At 37.8% G+C, this 22,332-nt stretch overlaps 2 protein-coding genes across 4 annotated transcripts in view; one reads left to right on the top strand and one right to left on the bottom strand.

Moving 5' to 3' along the window:
- Positions 1–41: 41 nt before the first annotated feature.
- vsig8a (V-set and immunoglobulin domain containing 8a) lies at positions 42–9,821 on the bottom strand. Of its 2 annotated transcripts, XM_081354644.1 has the most exons (11): positions 9,718–9,821; positions 9,276–9,435; positions 8,963–9,015; positions 6,518–6,637; positions 6,289–6,380; positions 5,000–5,169; positions 4,653–4,857; positions 3,209–3,361; positions 2,064–2,186; positions 1,837–1,975; positions 42–1,725 (listed from the first exon to the last, which is right to left on the bottom strand). In XM_081354644.1, exons 3-11 carry the CDS (start codon positions 8,980–8,982, stop codon positions 1,560–1,562), a joined length of 1,188 nt encoding a protein of 395 aa, XP_081210770.1. In that variant the 5' UTR covers positions 8,983–9,015; positions 9,276–9,435; positions 9,718–9,821; the 3' UTR covers positions 42–1,559. The 2 variants fall into 2 exon arrangements, with proteins under 2 accessions (XP_081210770.1, XP_081210771.1); XM_081354645.1 differs by lacking the exons at positions 8,963–9,015; positions 9,276–9,435; positions 9,718–9,821 and adding an exon at positions 6,880–6,909 and having other exon boundaries at positions 1,317–1,725.
- A 608-nt stretch (positions 9,822–10,429) lies between these two features.
- Positions 10,430–22,332, top strand: part of LOC308683838 (putative flavin-containing monoamine oxidase A) — a 63,757-nt gene continuing 51,854 nt past the window's right edge. For both annotated transcript variants that reach the window (XR_014029293.1, XM_081354642.1), the window contains exons 1-7: positions 10,430–10,734; positions 10,859–10,946; positions 12,665–12,845; positions 14,485–14,599; positions 14,702–14,859; positions 17,682–17,771; positions 21,560–21,644. Coding sequence is in view for 1 of the 2 variants with exons in the window: in XM_081354642.1 (XP_081210768.1) it covers positions 10,617–10,734; positions 10,859–10,946; positions 12,665–12,845; positions 14,485–14,599; positions 14,702–14,859; positions 17,682–17,771; positions 21,560–21,644 (835 nt within the window). In the remaining variant the exon portion in view is untranslated. The remainder of the gene's footprint in view (positions 10,735–10,858; positions 10,947–12,664; positions 12,846–14,484; positions 14,600–14,701; positions 14,860–17,681; positions 17,772–21,559; positions 21,645–22,332) is intronic.

Here is a 22,332-nt window from a genome sequence, read left to right as displayed (position 1 = left end):
GATTAAAAAACAGAAAAAAAGAAGAAAAATCAATAATGGACGCTTCACATTTTTTTTTTTATTTAGGCCTTAAGAGCTCTACCAATATCATCTTACATGAAATCTGGTTTTGCATCACTAATCTGAGGAATAATGTATCATTCTCTCATATTTAACTTTATTACATTGAATGTTACACAATTACAAGACATAACATTTTGGTACCAAATTGTATCTTGACAGAAAGAAATGGGGTTCTACATAGAACCCAAGGATTCTTGACTCAATTTTAATGAACAGTTTATGCCAAAAAGGTTCTATATAAGGAGAAATATCGTAAATGACTGCATAATACTTTCATGTTTAACAGGTTATTTAATTTCTTTCTTGTGATAAAGTGTGTTTTTAATTTATAACATTTTATTAAAATAAAAATGAATTCAAACAAAATGAATTTAATTAAATCTAAATCCATAAAATGATCCCATGATGGGAACCCTTAAAAGGTTATAATAAAGAATCATTTAAGGTTCTATATAGAACCTTTTCTTCTAAGAATGAAATAAAAGGTAACCTGAGTCAATATACATAATCAACCCTTCTTCCAAAATGTGTTTTCGTCTTACCCTTATTCACTATGGTCTATTATAAGTCTATTATAAGTGTTTATATTTTAGACTTGGCAGGATGGTTTTGCTGGAAATTGCGTACATACGACTCTCGCCCTTTCTTGTCTCGTCATAAACATGTGTGTGACGCAGCCATGTGCACTTACTAAACCATCTCATTCTAGATTTTAATGCTGAGGAGGACTCTTGCCAGTGTTTTCCTACGGAATAAAGCTACTTTTACACCGTTGCCGCTGATAGTTTTTGAAGAAACATGTTCTTTACTCCCAGAACACGTTTTCACGGGGACGCGATTGGGCTAGTTTTGTCCGTGTTTGGGCTAGTTTTTATAAGCAATAGGGTGGGCATTGTTGAGCAGACCTGGCAACCCTGACTCTAGCCTACAAGCCTCAAAAGGACTGGATTAAGAAGGACAGAGCCTCACCAGGATGCAGCTTTCCGTTTGAGAAGCACTCGTGTATGGTGTGGGAGGGGCATAAGTTCATTGTGATAATTAGCTTGTCTTGGAGCTGCTAAATCTCGAACCTCTGGGGAATCACCCATAAAAAAACAAACAAAAAAAAAACACCAAAGAGAAGAGAGTCTGCCGGCAAAAAGAGAACGTGACAGAGCTTGTAATAAAACAAGAATCAACATTGGCTTGGCTTTTTGGAGACTGTGAGAACAAGGGACTTGAAATGTTGTAAAAGTGACAGAGATGGCGTTTTTATCACTCAACAGGTGAGTAAGGTATTTTATTGAACAGAAAAACTGCCATATGTAGCTCTCTAACAGTTCATTGTAAAGCATTTTCTATTGTGAATGGTCATATTCACCCGAAGCACAACCAAAACAATGTTCTTCTGCAAAATGCGTCCATTTTTGTTTTTTAACCACTACAGAGCAAAAAGTTACATATTGTACCTTTAACTGTAAACCAATGGCAATCTACAGTATCATAAGCATGACCCCTCATACAGCATAGCCAAATCTGCTGTCATACTTTGCAGTGCTGTAGCTGGTGTTAGTAGAGGGTGGATGCTCAGTTTGGGTTTGGCCCACCTGGCTGTAGGCCACACCTGAACGGAAGCTGGAGATTCGGCTGGAAGGACGGCTCTCAGGTGCAGGAGCATCCTCTCTTTAAAGACAGAAAGAAAACAGAGCCAGAATGTCTTGTTATCATCATCAAAGTTCACATGATTGAAGGAAATGGAGGGATTCATGGAGGAAAATGGAGGGGTCTTATTACCTAATCTCATTAGAGAACTCTTTCTCCTGTCGATTCCTGTTACATCTGAAGACGAGAAGCCATATAATGAGCAGGACGATCATGATGAGGAGTAAACACCCAACAAAGGTGCCTGTGATGACCCCCGCTCTGTTAGGAGCTGTGAAAGATTATGATTATTAAGACTGACCATTATGAATAATCAGTTTGCATCAAATCACTGGAGTGTGTCTATGCGCTTCACATACGCTTCACAGCTTGAAGGTTAAGCCGACAGCTCTCTTTCCCGACAGAATTGGAAACTTCGCAGGAATAGACACCGGAGTGGCTTACGGAGTGGTTACTGATTAGAAGTTCTCCTGTGAGGGAATCTAATGTATAGAGAGAAAGAAAAACATGCATTAAATCTCATTAATTTAAATAAATCTGTGGGCTTCTTTTCCTCCTGCATGTTAATATAAATAGGTGCAAATCCTCCACAGAAATTAATTGACAAAACGTCCCTTCCTAGCCATTTTGGGACGCATCAATTGGAAAATGTATTAAAAAACAAAGTAAATATTTTTTTTCAAATGTATATATAGACAATGCAATCTCATATATATATATAGATAGATAGATAGATAGATAGATAGATAGATAGATAGATAGATAGATAGATAGATAGATAGATAGATAGATAGATAGATAGATAATAAAACACATAATAATAACAATACTGACAATTAAACTTTCTAACAAAATTTCTTTAATGCTCTATAAGGATTTTATTTATAAATAAAATAACTGTTAGGTTTTTCTCACATCTGTTTTGCTTTTATTACCAATTCATTAATTTAAAATACTTTAACAGTGCTTGAAATTAATATATAATATAAGTCTCATAACTTCACTTTTGCATAAAAAATAAAAAAATAAAAAAACTTATGCACACTTTTAAAAATAAAGGTTTAAAAAGGGTATTTTTCCACAGCAATGCAATAGAAGAACCATTCTTGACTTCCCAAATAACATTTTAGTCATCAGTTCATAAAATAACCATTTTCTAAAAGAACATAAAAAAAGAATCCATTATAAATAACCTTTTTGTGGAATGGAAAGGTTCCATGGAAGTTAAAGGTTCTTTATGGAACCATCAATGTCAGTAAATAACCTTTATTTTTAAGGATATATTGGGCATTAATCAAATAAATTGTTAAATAATCCATACAGTAAATTGTATTGGCTCCACATTCTTTTGCAAAAGCCATAATTTATATATCAAAATAAAAGACGTAATTTAGCTATCAAAGTGATGGTTTGCATACTATTTTATAGAGTCAAAACTGTTTGGAATCACTGATGGAAAAGCAGCATTTCATTACAATACGTTACCACCAGAGGTAGCACTAACTCTGAATGGCGTCTGGAGGGATGGCACCTCCGCTCTCTCTCCTCCATGAATACAGCAGAGGTGCAGAGCCTTGATCCGATCTGCAGCGGAGAGATGCTGTCTCACCCACAGCTTCGCCAGCATCAACCCAACACTTCGGCACGGACGGCCTCACTACCACACAGAGAGAGCCAAAACACTGTTATTCTCCCATACAAATTCAAGGCTGTTTGAATGATTGCATTGTGCAGTTCTGTAGGGAGCTGGAAGCACTGCTGAGAAATGGTGCATGCTTTTCCTCAAAGACTCTCTCTTCAATATAATCCTTTCAAAATCAAGGAAAAATCCAATTTTGAACAAAGTCTTCTACTAGAAGAAATTTGGAACTTTTGTTGGAGTTAAAACAGGTTTCCTGAACACTTCTCCTCACTTCTATTGGTCAAACCAACCGATAGCTCCACCCCCAAACTCACACCATTGGTTGAGCCCTTTGTTGCTGTGAGAAAAATCAAATTCTTTGTAATGGAAGAGTTTATTGAGCCTTTAGACAATATTTTAAAAATCAGAAAAACTTTGCATATGTGTTTTTTGTTGAGTATTATATATGCACATCAGGAATCCTACATCAGGATTTTATGGCTTACATTAGGCTATGAAATGAGAATAATGGAGTTCATATTCAATGGGGAAAAAACATCTGCGTTTTATTTAGATGCCCAGACTGGGTATAAATATGCAATTTGGTGCATATGCTGATATTTCTATGGCCAAAAAGTAACATGAAATTCTGATAGCGTGTGATGTAAGTCAGTGAGATCTATTTAACAGTATAGCAGACTACTTAGATAAAATGCATATAAATATCATTTGTCACTCTATACCTCCCAATAATGTGTTATAACATTATATTTAAATGCTTAGTTTTATGATCAAATCTTTGTAATTTTTATTATTGGGGGCAAATCATATAATGCAATGCAATATAATGATTATTGGAAGATGTACAAATACATTTTCCTTAGATGCCTGATGTATCATATACTCAATTTAATGTGATTTTAATGTAGGGATTATGGATAAATTCTTTAAATTGCTTTATCCATGATCCCTATTCCCATAAAAAATAAAATTAAATGCTGGTAATCTTTAATCAAAATAACTTCCCCTCACTCTTGCAGTGACATCTCTTCTCTTCTTTGATGTGTTTACTGAAACAAGGGCGGGGCAACCTGTCAATCACATGAGATCGACCAATAGCAAACCACAACAAATCAATCAATTCCACATGGACAAAATCAAGCCCTGCCCTACATTTTTTCTTGCCCGAGAAGCCGTTTCACTCGGATAAATGTCACAATAGAGAAGAAAAGATTATGGCAGCAACTTCTGTTTCAGTGGCGTCTTTAAAGATTCCTTATAGAAACGCTCTGTGTAGTATACAAAGACTGGAAATACATGACATTACCCATCACAATCAGAGATATTTTCCGACTGTCCACCCCAGGTGCCTTTTTAACTTTGCACTGATACGTTCCAGCATGACTGACCATCAGCGAGGTGATAGATAGAGATGCATCTCCCTGGGCAGGGTCTACAGCTGTGAAGTCCACACCTTTCATTAAAGCAGGGTCACCATGGGTATATCTCCTTCCACCTGTATATGATATGATCTAATAGACAACAGATTTAAATAACAGTTCAAGTTGATAGTTGTTTTTCAACACATATACGTAAATCACCAGTAAGAGTCTGGTCAAAGCAGTGCCTAAGGAGATTATATCATTTCACTGATATAAGCAGAGCCTTACGCACCATCTGGTCTTTTTTTGTGGTGTCTGGACTGACAACTGACCACTCAATGTCAAGCTCGCCGATGTCTGCTGGACTTGACGTGTAGGTGCAGTCTAGTGTAACGGGTTCCCCTTGAGCCATCTGCATAGTCTGTGGTCCACTGGAGGTCACTTTCATCGCTACTGACACATCTGCAAAAGATCGATGTGCATCTACTAGCAAAATTCTCTGAAGAGATGTTTAGTCATGACGTCAATGACTATGCCAACCTTGAAGGCTTATCGATATCAGCTTCTCTTCATTTTTAATGGGATTTAGTATTTTTTTAAGTAAAAAAGGCTGCTTAACTACTTGAAGAAATGTTCATGTTTTGTTAAATATTATTAATATGAAAACCAAAATCCACCAAATTTACCTTTAGTAAAACATAATTATGAGATAAAAAGTCATTATTATGACATAAAGGTCTAAATTATGAGATACTAAATCATAAATATGAGCTAAAGATCAAAAGATGAGATAAAGATCGAAAAAGATTGAAAGATGAGATACAATTTCATAATCATGACAAGTCAAACTTACAAGATAAAAGGTCATTATTATGTCATAGAAGATGGAATTATGCAACTTGTTATCAACTTAGCACACAGTGGTTCCAGAGTTCATATTTTAGGTATGACTATGCAATTTTTGTTGTACATGACTTTATTTTACACATTAATTAAAAACTACTATTCTAATTTCAGAGGGAATCCATGGACTGAAAATGCAAACTCTGTCATTTTAGAACTACAAACTGAATACAAATGTTTTCAGACTGTAAATATAGAATTTGCTCAACAAACTACAAAGACACTTTTCTTTGAACTATGATATATTAAAGCTTCAAATCTAATTGAAAATGAAATAAGTTATGAGAATAACTAGTCTTTTTAATTATTCTGTTCTTTCTAGGTCATTCAGCTTTTTTTCTTTGTCATTTAAAGTCTAAGGATGATTATTTTCAATTAGCCTGTAATTCCAAAAATCCTGGTTTCATACTGAAGTTCCATCCTGGTGCTCCCTCATAAATGATTCATATGGGCTCATATAATGAAACTCTCCAAATGACTAATATCTGGATTTTGTCCAGATGCTTGTGAATAAATCCCATCATACATCCATGACTTGGATGAAGGAAAACTTTCAGGCCTAATTGAAGAATTTTAGCAGGGTTGTGAGCAGAATGCCATATTATCTGGTCTAGTAGCTACAAATGGTGCAGGAAATCAAGTTTGAAAATACAATAAGTTTTTTGCAAAGAAACTTACTTGCTTTGAGAAACACAGCGAGCGCAGTCAATATCACAAATGAGGACAACGGGGACAAACTTCTTCGTCTAACACAAGGCCATTTTAGACATCTGTGAGAGATGAAAGTAAAAAGAGAATGAAAGCTAGAGGAGAGGATCATGACTGAAAGAAGTTTGAGGAAGATAATGAGCATGTCTTGCTGGGTACCATATTTTGAACATTCAGTTCTTACATACAGTAGGCCTACCTTGTGTTGCAGCAGCAGTTTTGTACATTCATGTTTGGACACCCTTTTTTGTGCCACTTCCTCCCATTCAGCTGAGTGAAGTTTTTAACACACACGCTTGAGCCTAGAAATGAAAAGAGACTGCAAAAAGGATTGATATTTTACACCAGTAATTTGTTCGGTCTTAGTTTGCTATTTTGGTAACACTTTAAAATAACGTCCCATTAGTTAACATTAGTTTATGGATTAACTAACATTAACTAAAAAATAAGCAAGACATTTGTTTCTGTCACAAGTGGTTACAGGAAGGGAGATGAAGATGAAGATGAAGATGAAGATCTAACACATAATTAAATGAAAGTTAACATGAAGGATAAACTGACAGGCAGGGCAACACACGCTTAAAGCAACATAGACATGAGAATGAATGTGAGGGACCAATTTATATAGCAAACACAAATGAGGATGCTTAATAGAACACAGCTGACACAAATTAACTAATAACGAGGAGCGGGAAAACTGAACAAAGGAGCACATGATGGGAATGAAAGCAAACTAAAAGTCCATCATAAAGAAACTAAATTGAGCATAATGGTGACAGAACGCCCCCTCCCAGTAGGTGCGACCTCGCGCCGTAGTAGCAGAGGTGAGGGAGGGAGGGATGGAGGGATGGAGGGGGTGGACAAGGAGGTGGCGAAGGAGTGGTGACAGGAGATGGTGGAGGATGACGATCCCCTGGCGGCGATGATGGCAATAGTTCACAGGCACAGACCCAGAGCTCCCCAGTGCCGACAGCCCACGGTGGAGTCGAGGGAGGGAGGAGCCAAGGTGGTGTAGTGGCTGACGACAGCTGGGGAATGACTGCGGGAGACGTGGCCGATGGATCCACAGGAGCAGACAGAGAGCCGATGGAATCGAGCGACATCACTGGCTATGCAGACCAAGGCGATGCCATGGCGATGAACGTCTGAGGCGGAGCCGGCAGGACGAGGGAACCCGGTGGAGCCGAAGGTGGGAGGAGCCAAGACGGAGCCGACAGGCCGAGATGGAGAGAAGAGATCCGAGGCCAGAGGCGAAGCTGCAGGATCCTCTCGCACTGACGCTGCTGGTGGTAACACGACCTGCGGCTCGACGTCATAGCAGGGCTTCCATGGAGACAGCGCAGGGCTGCTGATATCCGGCAGTGGCGGGGCTGGAGGACTGGCTGAGCTTCACGGTGATGGCAGAAGAAATCTCGACAGAATGATGGTGAGTATGACACAGTCTATGTAGGTCGATGAAAATAATAGTTCATAGTTTATACAGTCAATGGTACTGTTCCAAAACAGCAATGACGAAGGTACCAGGTGGGATAGGGTGGGAGTCGATAATTCCTCATTGAAGTCAATCAGCCATTCCTCATTGTCTGTAGTCACGACTCCCTCGTCCGCTGATGTCGTGGGCTCACGCCCCTGGTCAGACTCATGATGGAGCTCCACTTCCGGGGCGAGGGTCAGCTCTGTCCTCTTCTCCTCGGGCTCTGGCTGATGCGTCGCGGCGGGGAGTAGCTCTCCGTCTGCGGGGGGAATTCGCCACACGAATTCTCCGCGGTCGATGGTGGTGATTTGGGCTCTGGGTCTGGCTGTGTTCTGGATCGGGGAAGGATGCTCTCCAGACACTGGATGATTGCTTCTTTCCAGTTCAGACCGGTTAGTGGGAGGTCAACTGGATGATGATAGTTCGCCCCGATCCAGAACAGTGACTTCAGGGTCTCGTCGTCGAAGGGACAGGTGATGGCGAGATGGAAAAACTCCTCTGAGAAAGACAAAAAATGAGCCACGGTCGCAAACTTCGCTGCGTAATCTAGACTCTTCTGTTACGGGTGGTTGCAGGAAGGGAGATGAAGATGAAGATTAAGTTCCAACATGTAATTTAATGCAGATAACACGGAAGGTAAACAGACAGGCAGGGCAACACACGCTAAAAGCAACGTAGACCGAACAGAGAATGAATGTGAGGGACCAACTTATATAGCAAACACAAACAAGGGTGATTGAAGTCATTTCAACTTAAATTACATTAAACTGGCATAAAAAAATTAGTTTAATCTTGTATAACTTATAAAATAAAGTAGAAAATTGCTTAACTTATTTTGATGTTACATTATTTTACTTATACTTATTTTACATGTTAATGTAAAAACATATGTTGTCATGACTTATTGATCATTTCATTTTTTACAGTGTATATGTTGAAGTTACATCAACTAAGATTAAGAAAGGATTTGTTGTTTGTTCATGTAAACTAATGCAGTTAACTAATGTTAACAAATGGAACCTTATTGTAAAGTGTTACTATTTTATTTTAAGCATTAAATTATTTTTAGTGTCAATGGTAGTCAGTGGTAGTCTATAATTAATGCATAGAAAAAATAGGACACAAAACCTGGAAAATATTACACTGTAGCAAAAAGTAAAAAATACGCACCTGTTGTGACCCGAGGACATTCACAGAGTGAAAAGTTTCTTATCTACTTCCTACTGAGAGAGAAAAAACACATCTTTGTTGTTTTTCTTTTTGTAACGCACTCCATTCTTCCTCCTACACTATTTTGAAAGCCTGTAACCTCATTGTTCACCAAAATCTATCCTGCACCATGCATTATACAACACAAGACGAAACATTTTGGCTGCTTTTATGCTGATCGACTGGAATAACTGGTTCCTCTGCATGAATGTTCATCTGAGCAGGAAAATAGGACATAAAAAAAGATAAAATGGAATTATTTATGGAAACTTACAGATGGAGGGCCAGTTCATCTCTGTGCTTTAGTCCTCATGCACGTCACCTTCTGAATGGCTCCACTGTGAGACAACAAGTCACTTCTGGTATCAAGTGAAGGTGGTGCCATGGTGATATGGTCCACGGAGACTGGTCTCAGGTGACAACTGGTTACTCCACTCAGAAAAACAAAGGACACAATAATAAGTTATTATAACGATTCAGTATACACATGCCAGGCATTTTTTATTTTATCGAAAATAAACAGTTTTTCTTTTCTTGCTATGCCTTTTCACCAAGCTATGCAGTGGAAGTCCATCTAAAGGTGGTTCTTTCACAATGAACAGTGAAGCTCCACACATCTTCATGAATAGGCCACTGCAACCTTATCTTTAAGAAATGCACATGCTTGAATATAATGAGAACCATTAACATAATTGAAACGGAGAACGATTACTTACATTTAAGACATTTCACAGCTGCTCCAGCTTCACACGTGAGGCTGCGATAGTCAACAGATGGCAGTTATGCAATTCAGAAAGACAGGTGGGAAATGAAATGTTTCCTAAAGAAACACAAATAAACAAGACCATTTTTTTCCCCCCAGTTAAAGCAATTCTAACCATTTGGGCTATGCTGTTCAAAGGTTAGCAGACTATCCATACAGTTAAAAATGCATACAATATATTATAGCAAATATGAGCACATATGGTTTCACAATAGCACATGAAAATGAGATCACAACATTTGCTTCATGACCTGATCACAACTTTTTCTTTCATTTCCATGAAACGCTAAATCCTACTTTCTACACTATACATTTCTGAACAAATGTTCTGCATGTCTCATGTCTAAATCGACTAATGCTCAAATTATTATTCAACATGATAAAGCTACATGTATTTTAAATATTGCACATTTATACAATTTATTCACTGTAAAAAAAAAAAAAAAAAAAAATTTGCTGTACCCTTAAGGTGCATTTCTGTTTACATACACATTTCAGTTTACATTGCAAATGCCATAGTATTTTGTTGTCTAATGCAACATTCATTTTTTAAATGTGACTGTAGTACTACTGTATACACATTCTTTTTGGGAGGTTTTACACGGAAATCCAAGTAGAGAGAATAATGAGTTAAACACAAGTGGGAGGTCTGAATATCTCCCACTGGAGTCAGTGGACGGTCCGCCTCATCAGGGCGAAGTGCCAAGTGCGTTCACGGTCTGCAACAAGTGTGCATCATAAAGTCGAACTTTAACCATTCTTAGCTTTGCAGTTTCTCTGCAGGATAATCGAGGTGTTATATTCGCCTGTGCAACACATTCCCTCGAGCTATTTCATCAACCCGCTGCAGGAATGAGTGAAGATCAGTTTGACGTAGTTGTCGTTGGCGCGGGCCTGTCAGGGCTCAGCGCGGCTCGAAGGCTGCAAAAGAGAAACTCGCAACTCAGCGTGTTGGTTCTGGAGGCCAGAGGTGTGTCGCTCGCAAGAAAACACACTTTTATCTTAGATATTCTCTTTAATTAACTACACTTGCATATGTCTGCAGTCCACATGCAAAATATGAGCATTTCTTGTTTTCTATTGGCTGTATACAGACCGTGTCGGGGGAAGAACTGTAAGCGAAAAGCTGCCAGCCGCGAATGGCGTTGACCAGTGGGACATGGGGGGACAGTGGGTGTCCAGGTAAGCTTTCCATGACTTGATGATGGTGATTCCATTTTTCAAGGAAGGATTTTAAATGTCACTTTGGTTAGAGTAGACAACTCTCATTTGCCGAGAGAGTGAGGATGAGTGAGGGGAAAAAAACCCTAATCATGACATAAAAAAAATCGAAATGATGACATACTAAATTATGCTTATGAGATGAAAACGAGAAATTATGACAAAAAGTCCAAATAATAAGATATAAGATAATTTAGAAATGATTACAAGTCATACGAGGATAAAAGTCAAAATTATGACATAAAAAGTCAAAATTAAGATAAATTAAGAAAAATAAATTCGAAATTAAGACTTATAAGTCATTATTACGAGATTAAAAGTCAGAATTATGAAAAATTCTAAGCTTTTATGCCACAATTTTGCCATCTAAGTCATAATTATGATTTTCTTCTCATGAATATGCTTTCTGTATGAATTTCTTTCTTCTGCTGAACACAAAATATATGTTGAAGAATGTCGGTAACCAAAAAGTTGATGGGTCCCAATAACTTTGATAGTATGGAGAAAAAAAAAAAAAAACTATGGAAGTCAATGGGGCCCATCAACTGTTTGGTTACCCATATTCTTCAAAAATGTCTTCTTTTGTGTTCAGCAGATGATAGAAATTCAATTATGGTTTAGCATGTCATAATTTCAAACGTATCTTACAATTTTGAAATTTTATGTCATAATTTTTACTTTTTAATATCATAATTATGACATGGTATCTCATAATTTAGACTTTTTGTGTCATAATTTTGACTTTTTATGTCATAATTAAGATTTACCAAAGCATGATTTTTTTTCGTATGTGGCGGAAATGGGCTTCTATACTTAGTTGCACCAAATAACAAGACAGCACAAAATAAATCACTACAAATCCGCTCATGCATGGTCTCCTCGCTTTGGTTTTGGTTTCCTCCTGGTGCTCTCCTGGTGATTTCCCCCACAATCCAAAGATATCCAGGTTTGAGGAATTGCAGACACTAAATTGCGAGTGGGAATGACATTTTTCTGGCTAAAATCAATCTATTTATATTGATGTATTATTTAATTATATATTGTAATAATAAAATGTATACATTTAAAACACGTGATGCCTTGCCCAACCTGACATTCATTAAAAATAACCTTGTCCTGAGACTAACTTTATTTTAAGTTTACTCTTGCTGGAATGTATGTTTAGTGTGGTTGTATTGTTGTTTTCTTGTTACCCAGCATATACAGCATGATCATATTGTGAAGAACATAATTTATTTTTAATTTAACAGGGTTAAAACAACACACATATGTGTAATTGGACCTTAGATTCAAAACCTCATAGTTACTGACTGAAATATAGCCCTTGTGACAACTAGCCCCGTTCTCCCTATAGTTTGTTTTCGAGGTGTGATAATTGGAACTCCACAAAAGCTTGTTTAAGCCTACAAGCATTAAAAGTGTGTTTTCAAGCAAGGAATTTATTGCAGCAATCCACTACCCAAACTATTAGAAAATACCCAGAGCTACTCTCAGAATCCACAGAGATCAATAAACAGCTGTTGCCTGGGGCTGTGAAAGCCTTCGCTTTAGACGAGGGCAAGCAAGGACTTTCATCAAGTTACACAAAAGCTGATTTGAAGCAGGTTTCCGCCTTTAGTCGTCCGAATGTGTGCAGAAACACGGTTACTCGCAATTTACTTGATTTTCATTTTTTGTAGCTCGCAGACCCATGTCATGGAGCTTATTCAAGAGCTTGGTGTGGAGGTCTTTCCACAATACACAGAGGGCAAGAAGGTGCATCACATGGGCGGTCCGCATGCCAAAATCTCAACGTATTCTTCTAGCGTCCCATCATACTCCCCGCTGGTCCTGCTGGATTTCACCCAGATTCTGTGGCGGGTAGGAGAAACAGCACAATCTCATCTGACAAAGTGCATCTACAATAGAATATATCTTTTTTATTGAGTAGTAGAATGTGACTAATAGCCATCATTTCATATCTTAATGGATGAATGGATTTTGGTTCTATAAGGAGTTTAAGATGCATGTTTTCCTTAGCCTATATGTTCAGCCATGAACATACGCAGTAGTCTTTTAGATTTCTCAGACATATATGGATGTATGAAAGCTTTTTAGCTGCTATTCCTAAGAGTACTGAATGGATTAATGTTTTTTTCTCCAAACTCTTGATGTCATTTTTGACATCATGCTAGTTTTAAGCTCAACCATGAAGATATAAATGTGTTGTTGGTGTTAGGGCTGCACGATATTTGGGAAAAACTGTTATTGTGATATTTTTTAGATTTTCTGCAATATATTGTGATGAAAAGGTACAGGAAGCTTCACCAGATGACTTAAATAGCTCTATTTGAAAAACGGGTTTTCCTGGGAAAAAAATGGCCCAGAACTGACAATAAATCCAAAATAAATGCAAAGAAACAGTTTGTAGTTTTAACTCATCTCATCCTATTTATTTGTGAAATAAACAATAACCACTGTCAGGACAGATGCTTAGTGCTTAGAACTATTTTATATTTAAAAATCTGTAAATTTATATGTAAAAAGCCACTGAGTGACTGATTTGAAAAGTTAGTAATAAAATGAACAACAAAGTAACAAATTACATAGAAAAAGTGGCTGGTCTATTATTTAGCATTTACTCTCCAAGACTTAATGCACAGATAATTTGACATACAGTATCTGTTTTGTTCCGTCCATTGCTACGGTTGTCAATCCAGAAACTTTGCAATTTGCTGTAAAATATATATAATATACAGAAAGTTAGCAAAGATCGCTGCCATTATATTCACTGAAGCTGTCAATTACAACACGAGGCACACAAAGCAAGCGTGAACTCGCGCTGAACAAAAATTCAGCCATTTTGAGCGGTGTTGAGCGGATTCTGACTAACTTAAACACATCTGATTGGTCATTGCTTTCACGCACTCAACAGATATGTCTGTGATTGGCTACAAAGCTTATCACTGCAAAAACATAATTTATATAAGAAACCTTTGATGCTCTTCACAGAGCACAAACACTCACGCCAGCGTTTTAAAGCAGCATCAGCTGGTACCGGTACTGCAGAACAGCAGGTATCATCACATTAAATGATCAAATAAATCTTTGGTGGGATATGTTCATCAATATTTTCAATGCAGGAAAAACCCTGGAAAGAATGAATAGTTGTAGAATATTTGGGGTGATTTTGTTTGGGAGTGTATTGACATTTTTTTTTAAAAAGGCAGAAAAATTACTTTTTACTCAGAATTATTTTTTATGTCTGAACAATTTGCGAAAACTTAAAAAATATGGGCGGTCATCCTTGGGTTTACTTTTAAAAGAATAAACTCAAACAAGTGAACAATTAAAAAAAATCTTTGCGCTCAAGATTTCATTGGTCACATTCACACTGTAAAATAATTTTGGCAATCGCACTAAGCCATTTCGCGATATTGATTTTTTCAATAAATCGTGCAGCCCTCACTGGTGTACTAAAAGCATGCTTTTTCAATTGGATTATGTGTATATCTCCTAGATCGACTCTCTCACTAAGACCATATCAGTTGAAGATCCAATGAGTTCTCCTAATGCCGAGCTCTATGACAGCATGACGCTTTACACCTTCATGGAAAAACATATCTGGACCACACGTGAGCATTGTGGATTTCTTGCATGTTCAATTCATTGCATTGTACAAAACAGCCCATTGACATTTGTCGATACTTATCTATATGTCCCTGTGCGTCCTACAGAGATAAAAGAGGAGATAGCCTTGTGTAGCCGTATCGTGTTCGGCCTGGAAGCCTCTCAGGTGTCCTTCCTCTACTTTCTGATGTACTCCGCTGCAGCAGGGGGCACTCTACGTCTCCTGGAGACCACACCTGGATCGGGTCAGGAGCTCAGAGTCAAGGTGAGGGAGAGAGATAAGGTGGATGAACGACACAGAGACGTGACAGAGATAATTCTCACTATCTGCAATTGTTATTCAACAACGGAAGCGCTGTTTCAGATCTTAAAGAGGCCAGTCATTGCTTGAAAGCACAGCTTTTGTAATACAACTGGTTTGAAATGAATAATTCATCAAAACAAGACAATTTTTGTACTTATTTGCATTTACGTACATATGACTTGACTTATTTCCATAGAACACAAAAGTAGACAGTTCTTGCATTATAACAACATAGTGATCAAGGCCTTTCAAGCTCCAAAAAGTACTATTGTGTAACTTAAACAAAACTGTAATTTTGTCTTGCTCTGACAAAAAAAAAGAAAAATCTGAACATGGGTTTGGAATGACATGTGGTTGAGAAAACTTTGAAAGGAAAATAGAAATATATATGTATAGGGGTGTAACAGTACACAAACATGACGGTTCGGTACGTACAGTACCTCGGTATTGAAGTCACGGTTTCGTCCACCTGTCGTCCATTAATTATATCATTAGTTCCCTTTGTTTGTCACATTTATATACCTTGTGCTCTCACCCATTCTCTGTTCGTCCTCGTTAGAGATAGTGTTTGGTTGTGTTTATTCTTTGTTGTTCTCCAAGTTTACTATTAAAGGAACCGTATGTAAGAAATGTATTTCAATTAATCATAAAATGGCCCTGATATGTCACTAGACATTAAGAAATCATGTTCATTTCAAATACTTATATCATTGACAACAGTAGTCCGGCCAGGATATTGTCATTTAAAAGTGAAGTTGCAGCCCTCAACTGATGTTGATGTTGTCATGTTGTGTTTTGGCCTGATGCGCCGCCCTCCACCGATCTACCAATCACGAAGTCAGTAGTGTTTCGGCATCTGGGTTGCCAGCTCTGCTCTAGTTACCACAGCTGCAGCTACAAACGTGTCGGATAAAAAATGTCTAACGTTACGAAACCTAAAAGACCTCGTTATGAGTCTGAAATACGTCGTGACAAAGTCCGAAATAAAACAAGGATTTGTATAAAAAATACAGCTGATCGCTTTCACTTTTAGCGTCAGCTAAATGAATAGCTGTATCTTTGATATCTGTTACACATAGTGACTTAGGCTTGTGCTTGTACTTACGTTAATGACAGATACCTACCGTTACAAGTTAGACTAACAGCTACTGTTCTAACAATGTACTGTCACTTACGAGCGTACATCTTTACGATTATATTTGGCTAATCGCCATTAGTACATTTTTGCGATACATAATTACTTAGCAAAACATCTCTCATGAAGCATAAACATAATTAACAGAAAAATAACTTACTGTGTAGGACTCGTCACTTGCCATTGGAAGCTCCTTGTAGCAGCCTACGTTCCTGCTGGATCCTGCAGCCTAACTGGCAACCTCGAGTCAGGGGGGAGGGGGAGGGGGAGGGGATACACCGCTCTACAGTAATTTGAAAGTGATTGCAGTACCAGTTTTGGCCACAATCTTACATACGGTTCCTTTCAATATTGCTCCAGTTAAATCTCCTTCATCATGTGCTTCATTAACTCAACCATTCCGTAACAACTATATGGGGAGCCCTTAATTACACAATACTATCATATTAAAGGTTACAATTACAAAAAACAGAGCCCAAATTATTACATTCAGTTGCTGTTTATTTTTTAGATTCAATAAGCAACACTCAAAAAAAAAACCCCAAAAAACATGTACTGTAAATTGCAAATAAGGCAGGTTTTGCATTAACTTATAAATCTAATTATAAAGTAACTTTTCTACTCCAATTCGTTTTTGAAATATAATAATTTACACAGTGGCTGTCATAACTTGTTTTCATGACAAATTTATTTAAACATACATTAAATAATCAAGAAATTACTAACAGGTTACGTAAATATAATGAATAGGCTAATAATGTGCATATACGAAATGCTTCTCTCTAGAGTTCAGTTCATCTAACGAAGTAATGACACTAAATGCCTGAGGTAAATGTAATGCTACCTAAAATTATTCTCAAGCCATTTAATTAATATCTTTCCGCAGTTGAAACACTCGATCGTCTCTTCTTCTTCTTCTGTGCTTTTTACTGGTACTGGTAGCAAACAGCGTTGCATTGCTGCAGGCGCCCCCTTCTGGATTGGAGTGTGGATCCCCTGTGACTGATTGTATTCTTCGTGCGACTGCATGCACCGAACCGTGACGTCCGTACCCGGTTCGGGACGGACGAATACATGTACCGCGTTACACTCCTAATATATCCTAATCCTTTTAATATGAAAAAAATAATAAAGAAAGAAAGAAATATCAAGTTTAAACATAAACAACATGAGAAAAACTCCTTAGTGGCTGAATAGTGTGAGCTAGGCTGGAACTCAGCGATAGCATCAGATATCAGCTGTTGATTTAGGTGAAAGGGTGAAAAATGGCTCATTTTGAAACGCTTTTATCTCCTGGTCCTCTTTTACTTACTTTCTGCCAGCACTGACTGCCTTGTTTATCTCTCTACTAGATTAGGTCTGTCTTTAACCTCCTAACCATTGAGCACTGCATACGATTACTATGCGTACTGTATATTCCCCATTGTGTTTTTTCAGCACACAGTCAATGCAATCTCATAGTCTCATAAAACAAAACAGATGTATCATCATGGCATGATACTCTTTTGCACAACAGACAATTTGAGCATAATTTGTGGCAGAGGAGAAGCCCATTGGAGCAACACAGACGTCTGTGTTGTGTTTATTTGTGTGCATTGAGAGCAGAATCTGTGGATGACCCTAGTGTGATACCCATCTCTCTCCACAGGGAGGCACTCAGCAGCTGTCGGAGAAGCTAGTGGAGCAGATCGGAGCAGAGCGGGTTCGGCTGGGTGCCGGCGTAACCACCATATGTCAGGTAACAACTCCATCAGCGCAGGCTTGACACAGAGATAATGAGCATTTCTCCACCAGCAGTGCGAGTGATAAGTTCCTTTCCTTTAAACGAGATACTATTCAGATACCAAGGCAATGGGTCCCGCTGTGTGCTTTTCTCTCTCTCTCTCTCTCTCTCTCTCTTTTGTTTTGTTTTGCACTGTCTCTTCCTTTCCATTTCTGTATAATGCACAGTTGTACGCTGAAGTGCTTGTCATGACAAAAATATTTAGATGACCTAAATCAAATCCACTCCATTAGATCGTTCTCATTTGAGAATTGGTGACACAAAATCTTTTGAAAGCCTCACATCAGGGAATTAGCCTATAATGTCGCTCTCATACATAGAGAGGTAAAATCCATTAGCCATCTTAATGGTGTTACATCGACATGGCTGAGTAGAAAGTTTTACTCGCCCCTCACTGTTTATCAAAATGAACTCGTTGACTTCTATCAATATCAATTAAGTGAAGTGGTGGTCACCGTATAGCACATGTGATAATAAGTCCGCACTATTCGATAGAGGCAAAAGCCCCTGCAGCACGTTTTTTGAGTATCTGAATATAGTTGGTTACTTGTACAATCAAAACGATCTTCTATAATCAGTGTCAAATATAATATTCAGAGGTGTTGAAATGTTTTTTTATTTTTTTGCGATACCATGTATGAGATTTCACTGAAATAGGTCCTCTGAGAAATCACACATCTGGGGCTCTGTAAACAGAAAAGGGCTCGCATTTGTTTAGCTAATCAGAAAATGAGTAAAAAAAATTAGCATGATGGCGGAAATGATCTAAACAGTTAACATCACTTACAGAGCATGTAAGCAATAAAAAATTGTACTAATAATAATATTAATTAATAAATTATTTTTATATAAATAAAATATTAATGTAATTTTTTACTTTTTGTATACTTCTATTTCACATTTCTTTAGGTTTTAGAAGTCTTGTGCTATGAACACACTACCGAAACTAGTTTGGGGTCTGTAAGATTTTTTTAAATGATTTTAAAAGAAGTGTCTTATGTTCATCAAGGCTGCATTTATTGTTTAAGTTTACGTAAAATGTATTGTGAAATATTATTACAGTTAAAAAAAATTCTATTTCTATTTTAAAAATTGTTTTAAAAGCTGAATTTTCAGCATCATTACTCTGCATTTTCAGCATCATGCATCCGATATAATGATTTGCTGCTCAAGAATTGAATGAAATTAAAGGGGTCATATAATGCCATTTTTGTACAAGCTAATATGATTCTTTAGGGTCTAAATTAAAAGTTTGTAATATACTTTAATTAAAAATTCTCATTAGTATTGTAAGAAAACACTAATTTTACCTGGTCAAAAACAGCTCTGTTTTCAGCACGCCGTTTCAGTGCATGTGTCTTTAAATGATAATGAGCTTTGCTCACCACGCCCCTCTGTTCTGTGCATACACCGTTTCTAACACAATAACCACGCGTTGTTCATTATAAACGTGGGATTATGAATTATATTGAGAAGGTCGTACATAGAAAACATGCCGTAATGTACCCTGAGTGTAAACCTTAGATGCATTCATTGTGAAGCCTGCAGCAAGGTTTGCAAATTTCGCATAGATTATTATAAATACTAATATAAAGGTTAATAAAACATTACACTCACATTTTCTGGAGGTTCAGCAGGAACACGTTGGTACCGATCCGTTTTTTTCTCGTTTGTAAAGCTGTCTGGTGTGAAATGATTCGCGCAAACATGAAAGCATGGACGATCGTGGGGAATCCCCGTGAGGGAATCCCCGCGTCAATCCTTTGGGCATATCGCTTCAAAAACAAAACTCTTCAACGGCTCGGATTTAGGAACATCCAAATTACTGCTGTGTTCCTTATTTCATCTAAGAACAGAACACCACAATCGCTTAGACGCCATTCTGCTCCAGCATATCCACAATGGCGGACTACTAAGACGGCTGTCACAGCTCACTCAGGGCGGGTCTTGTGTTGCAACACAGCTGTCAATCACAATAGCGGGAGGGGCGTACGATCTTATGACGTCACAATATCGAACGGCTTGATTTCAGAGAGGGTCAAACATATAAGGAGATTAAAACAAAACCACTGGATGGATTTTTATCATGATAGGATGGTTGTGTACAGGCACTGCCAACAGACATTTCAGTGCAATCAACTTGTAAAAGTGCATGTACCATTATATGACCCCTTTAATAGAATGTTTAAAAGAGCAGCATTCATTAAATAAATAGAAATATTTTGTAACATTTTACATGTCTGTTTTGATCAATTTAATGCATCCTTGCCAAAAAATCTAACTAAACCTAAACGTTATTATTACATTATATAAAAAGATCAATCAGTAAAAGCTTCTTGTCAGTTGCATGCATTACAGTTTGAACCGCTGTCTATTGAATTTCCAGAGCCCAGGAAAAATGCTGCATGTATGTGGGTCCCAGCAGTGTAAAGACCTGTTAAATGTGCCCCCCTTGTCCCATAGCCAAGGATAACGTTTATCAATGTCCTTTATAATGATCTGCCCAGGTGTTTTGCCTTCTATTTGAGTGTGGTAGCTGGTCTCTGGTACTGTATCTATAAAAGGTACTGCTGCACTCATATTTCTATCTGCAACACCTCTGGGGGTCGTACATACTGTAGCAGCCTGTATTTATTTATATCTCAGTCTGGCCAGCGGTGAGATCTGTTTGGGGGAGAGCTTTATGACAGATGGCCATATTAATAATATAAAAATAAAATAAAATGAATAAAGAATAATGGCACTTTTGTCTTCTTTAGAGCTGTTTATATCTAAATTGAACTTGTTTCATGATTGATGAACTTTACAAAATTATTGAACTGAGCTGACTTGAGTTTAATAATTTGTCTTTTAAGCCTCGTTCAGACTGTAAGTCCAAAACTGATTTTTGTGCATATCCGAGTGGAATCCGATCATATTTAGCAAGTGTGAACAATTTCGAGATGCATTCTTATGTGGTTTGCAATCTTATTAAAATTGCATTTCTGGAAATCCTTTTCAGTCTGACCGTTCTAATCGGATTTTGTGCCGTTTGTCGCTTTCTTTTGCCACGCAAAACATAAACATATCAGACGTTGTTATAGGAAACATGATGAAAGTCTCTGCAGAAACAAGTGTTGTTGCAAAGTGCCGGTCGTGCGGAAAATTACAATATAATGGAGACAAGTTTTGAGAATGACGGAGACGAAAGCACATCATGTTGTAAATAAGACACAACATCTGTTTTGCAAATCCCCTCCATTTTGCTGTTGTTGTTTTTGGCGTATATCTACCAACGCAACGCCATTGCCATAGAAACCAATGCAGATATTCTGGAAAACGAAAGAGCGGCATGGGACACACAAATCAGATCTAAACGGTTGCGATGTACAGTGTGGACAGTCAATAATGTAGATCAGATTCCAATCGGATACTTAAATAATAAGGTTTGAATTTGTCTCATATTTGAAGTTTGCATTATTGAAGCAATCTGTCTTGTATAAAAAGCTGTAGAAACATAGGTGACATTTCTCCCTGTTGTCCGAGAGCCAGATATGTGTGGGTGTACAGTATGTATTCTCCAATACATAATAACATGATTTTCTTGATAGGGATCAATAGTGTTCATTAACAATACTGTTATTGTGTATTGGCCACAGTTTCAGCAGCCACATTGTGTCAGTGTCCTTGCCATTTCAGTCTAACCTCACAATACCAGACTGTTTTAGTCTTTGAATCAATTCTAATATGTTTTTCTCTTACAGGATTCAGAGAACATAAAAGTCACGACTTCTGCAGGCACAGTCACTTGTAAAGCCGTCATTGTTGCTTGTCCTTCTAACTTGTCAGGTTAGTGCACGTGCAGTAAACACACACATCTATGTGAATCACAAAGTTCACACAAAACAGTCTGTCGCATTGACCCCAAAACAGCCGTCAATCACATGCCCCCTGTAGTCTACTTCCTCCTGGACTGCCGCCATCCTGACTGCAAGTTTGGCTGCCACATTTTGTTTAACAGATAGTGCAGCACAGTCTGTTGCGCGGAGTCTGGCGAGGACACTTTTAATGTGACGGATCTAAGGACAGCTCTGAATTACGCAGAGTGCCTGAACTGCTATCGTCCTGCTGGCTCGAAATCAGAATTCACGCATGGCAAGCTGACAGGTGACGGGAACTCTTAAAAACTGGAGACACTGTTAAGTTTAGACAGCCGTCCAAAATGCATTCAGCAAATAAATAATGAAGGCAGTGTGGCTTGAAGTCAACCCTCTGGCATCTTCTCCTGTTACAAACTGAAAACTTTTAATATTTGTACTGGGAATCAAATTGTCTGAAGCATCACATAAGCTGTTGAGTATACACACACACACACACACACACACACACACACACAAACACATAGGCCTAATATATATATATATATATATATATATATATATATATTAGGCCTATGTGTTTGTGTGTGTGTGTGTGTGTGTGTGTGTGTGTGTGTGTGTGTGTGTGTGTGTGTACTCAATATATATATACTCTGTCA

Source organism: Scardinius erythrophthalmus (assembly GCF_964197995.2).
Source record: "Scardinius erythrophthalmus genome assembly, chromosome: 23".
Classification (NCBI taxonomy): Eukaryota; Metazoa; Chordata; class Actinopteri; order Cypriniformes; family Leuciscidae; genus Scardinius; species Scardinius erythrophthalmus.
Note: the sequence above shows the minus strand (reverse complement) of the source record. Positions and strands in the feature narration are given on the sequence as shown.

Excerpts from the sequence above, each read along its gene's own strand:
- vsig8a (XM_081354644.1), bottom strand. The coding sequence starts at position 8,982 with ATGTCCTCGGGTCACAACAG. Across the intron at positions 6,381-6,517 it reads AACTGCTGCTGCAACACAAG|ATGTCTAAAATGGCCTTGTG; the intron begins GTAGGCCTACTG and ends CATCTCTCACAG. Across the intron at positions 2,187-3,208 it reads CCCTCCAGACGCCATTCAGA|ATTCCCTCACAGGAGAACTT; the intron begins GTTAGTGCTACC and ends TCTATACATTAG.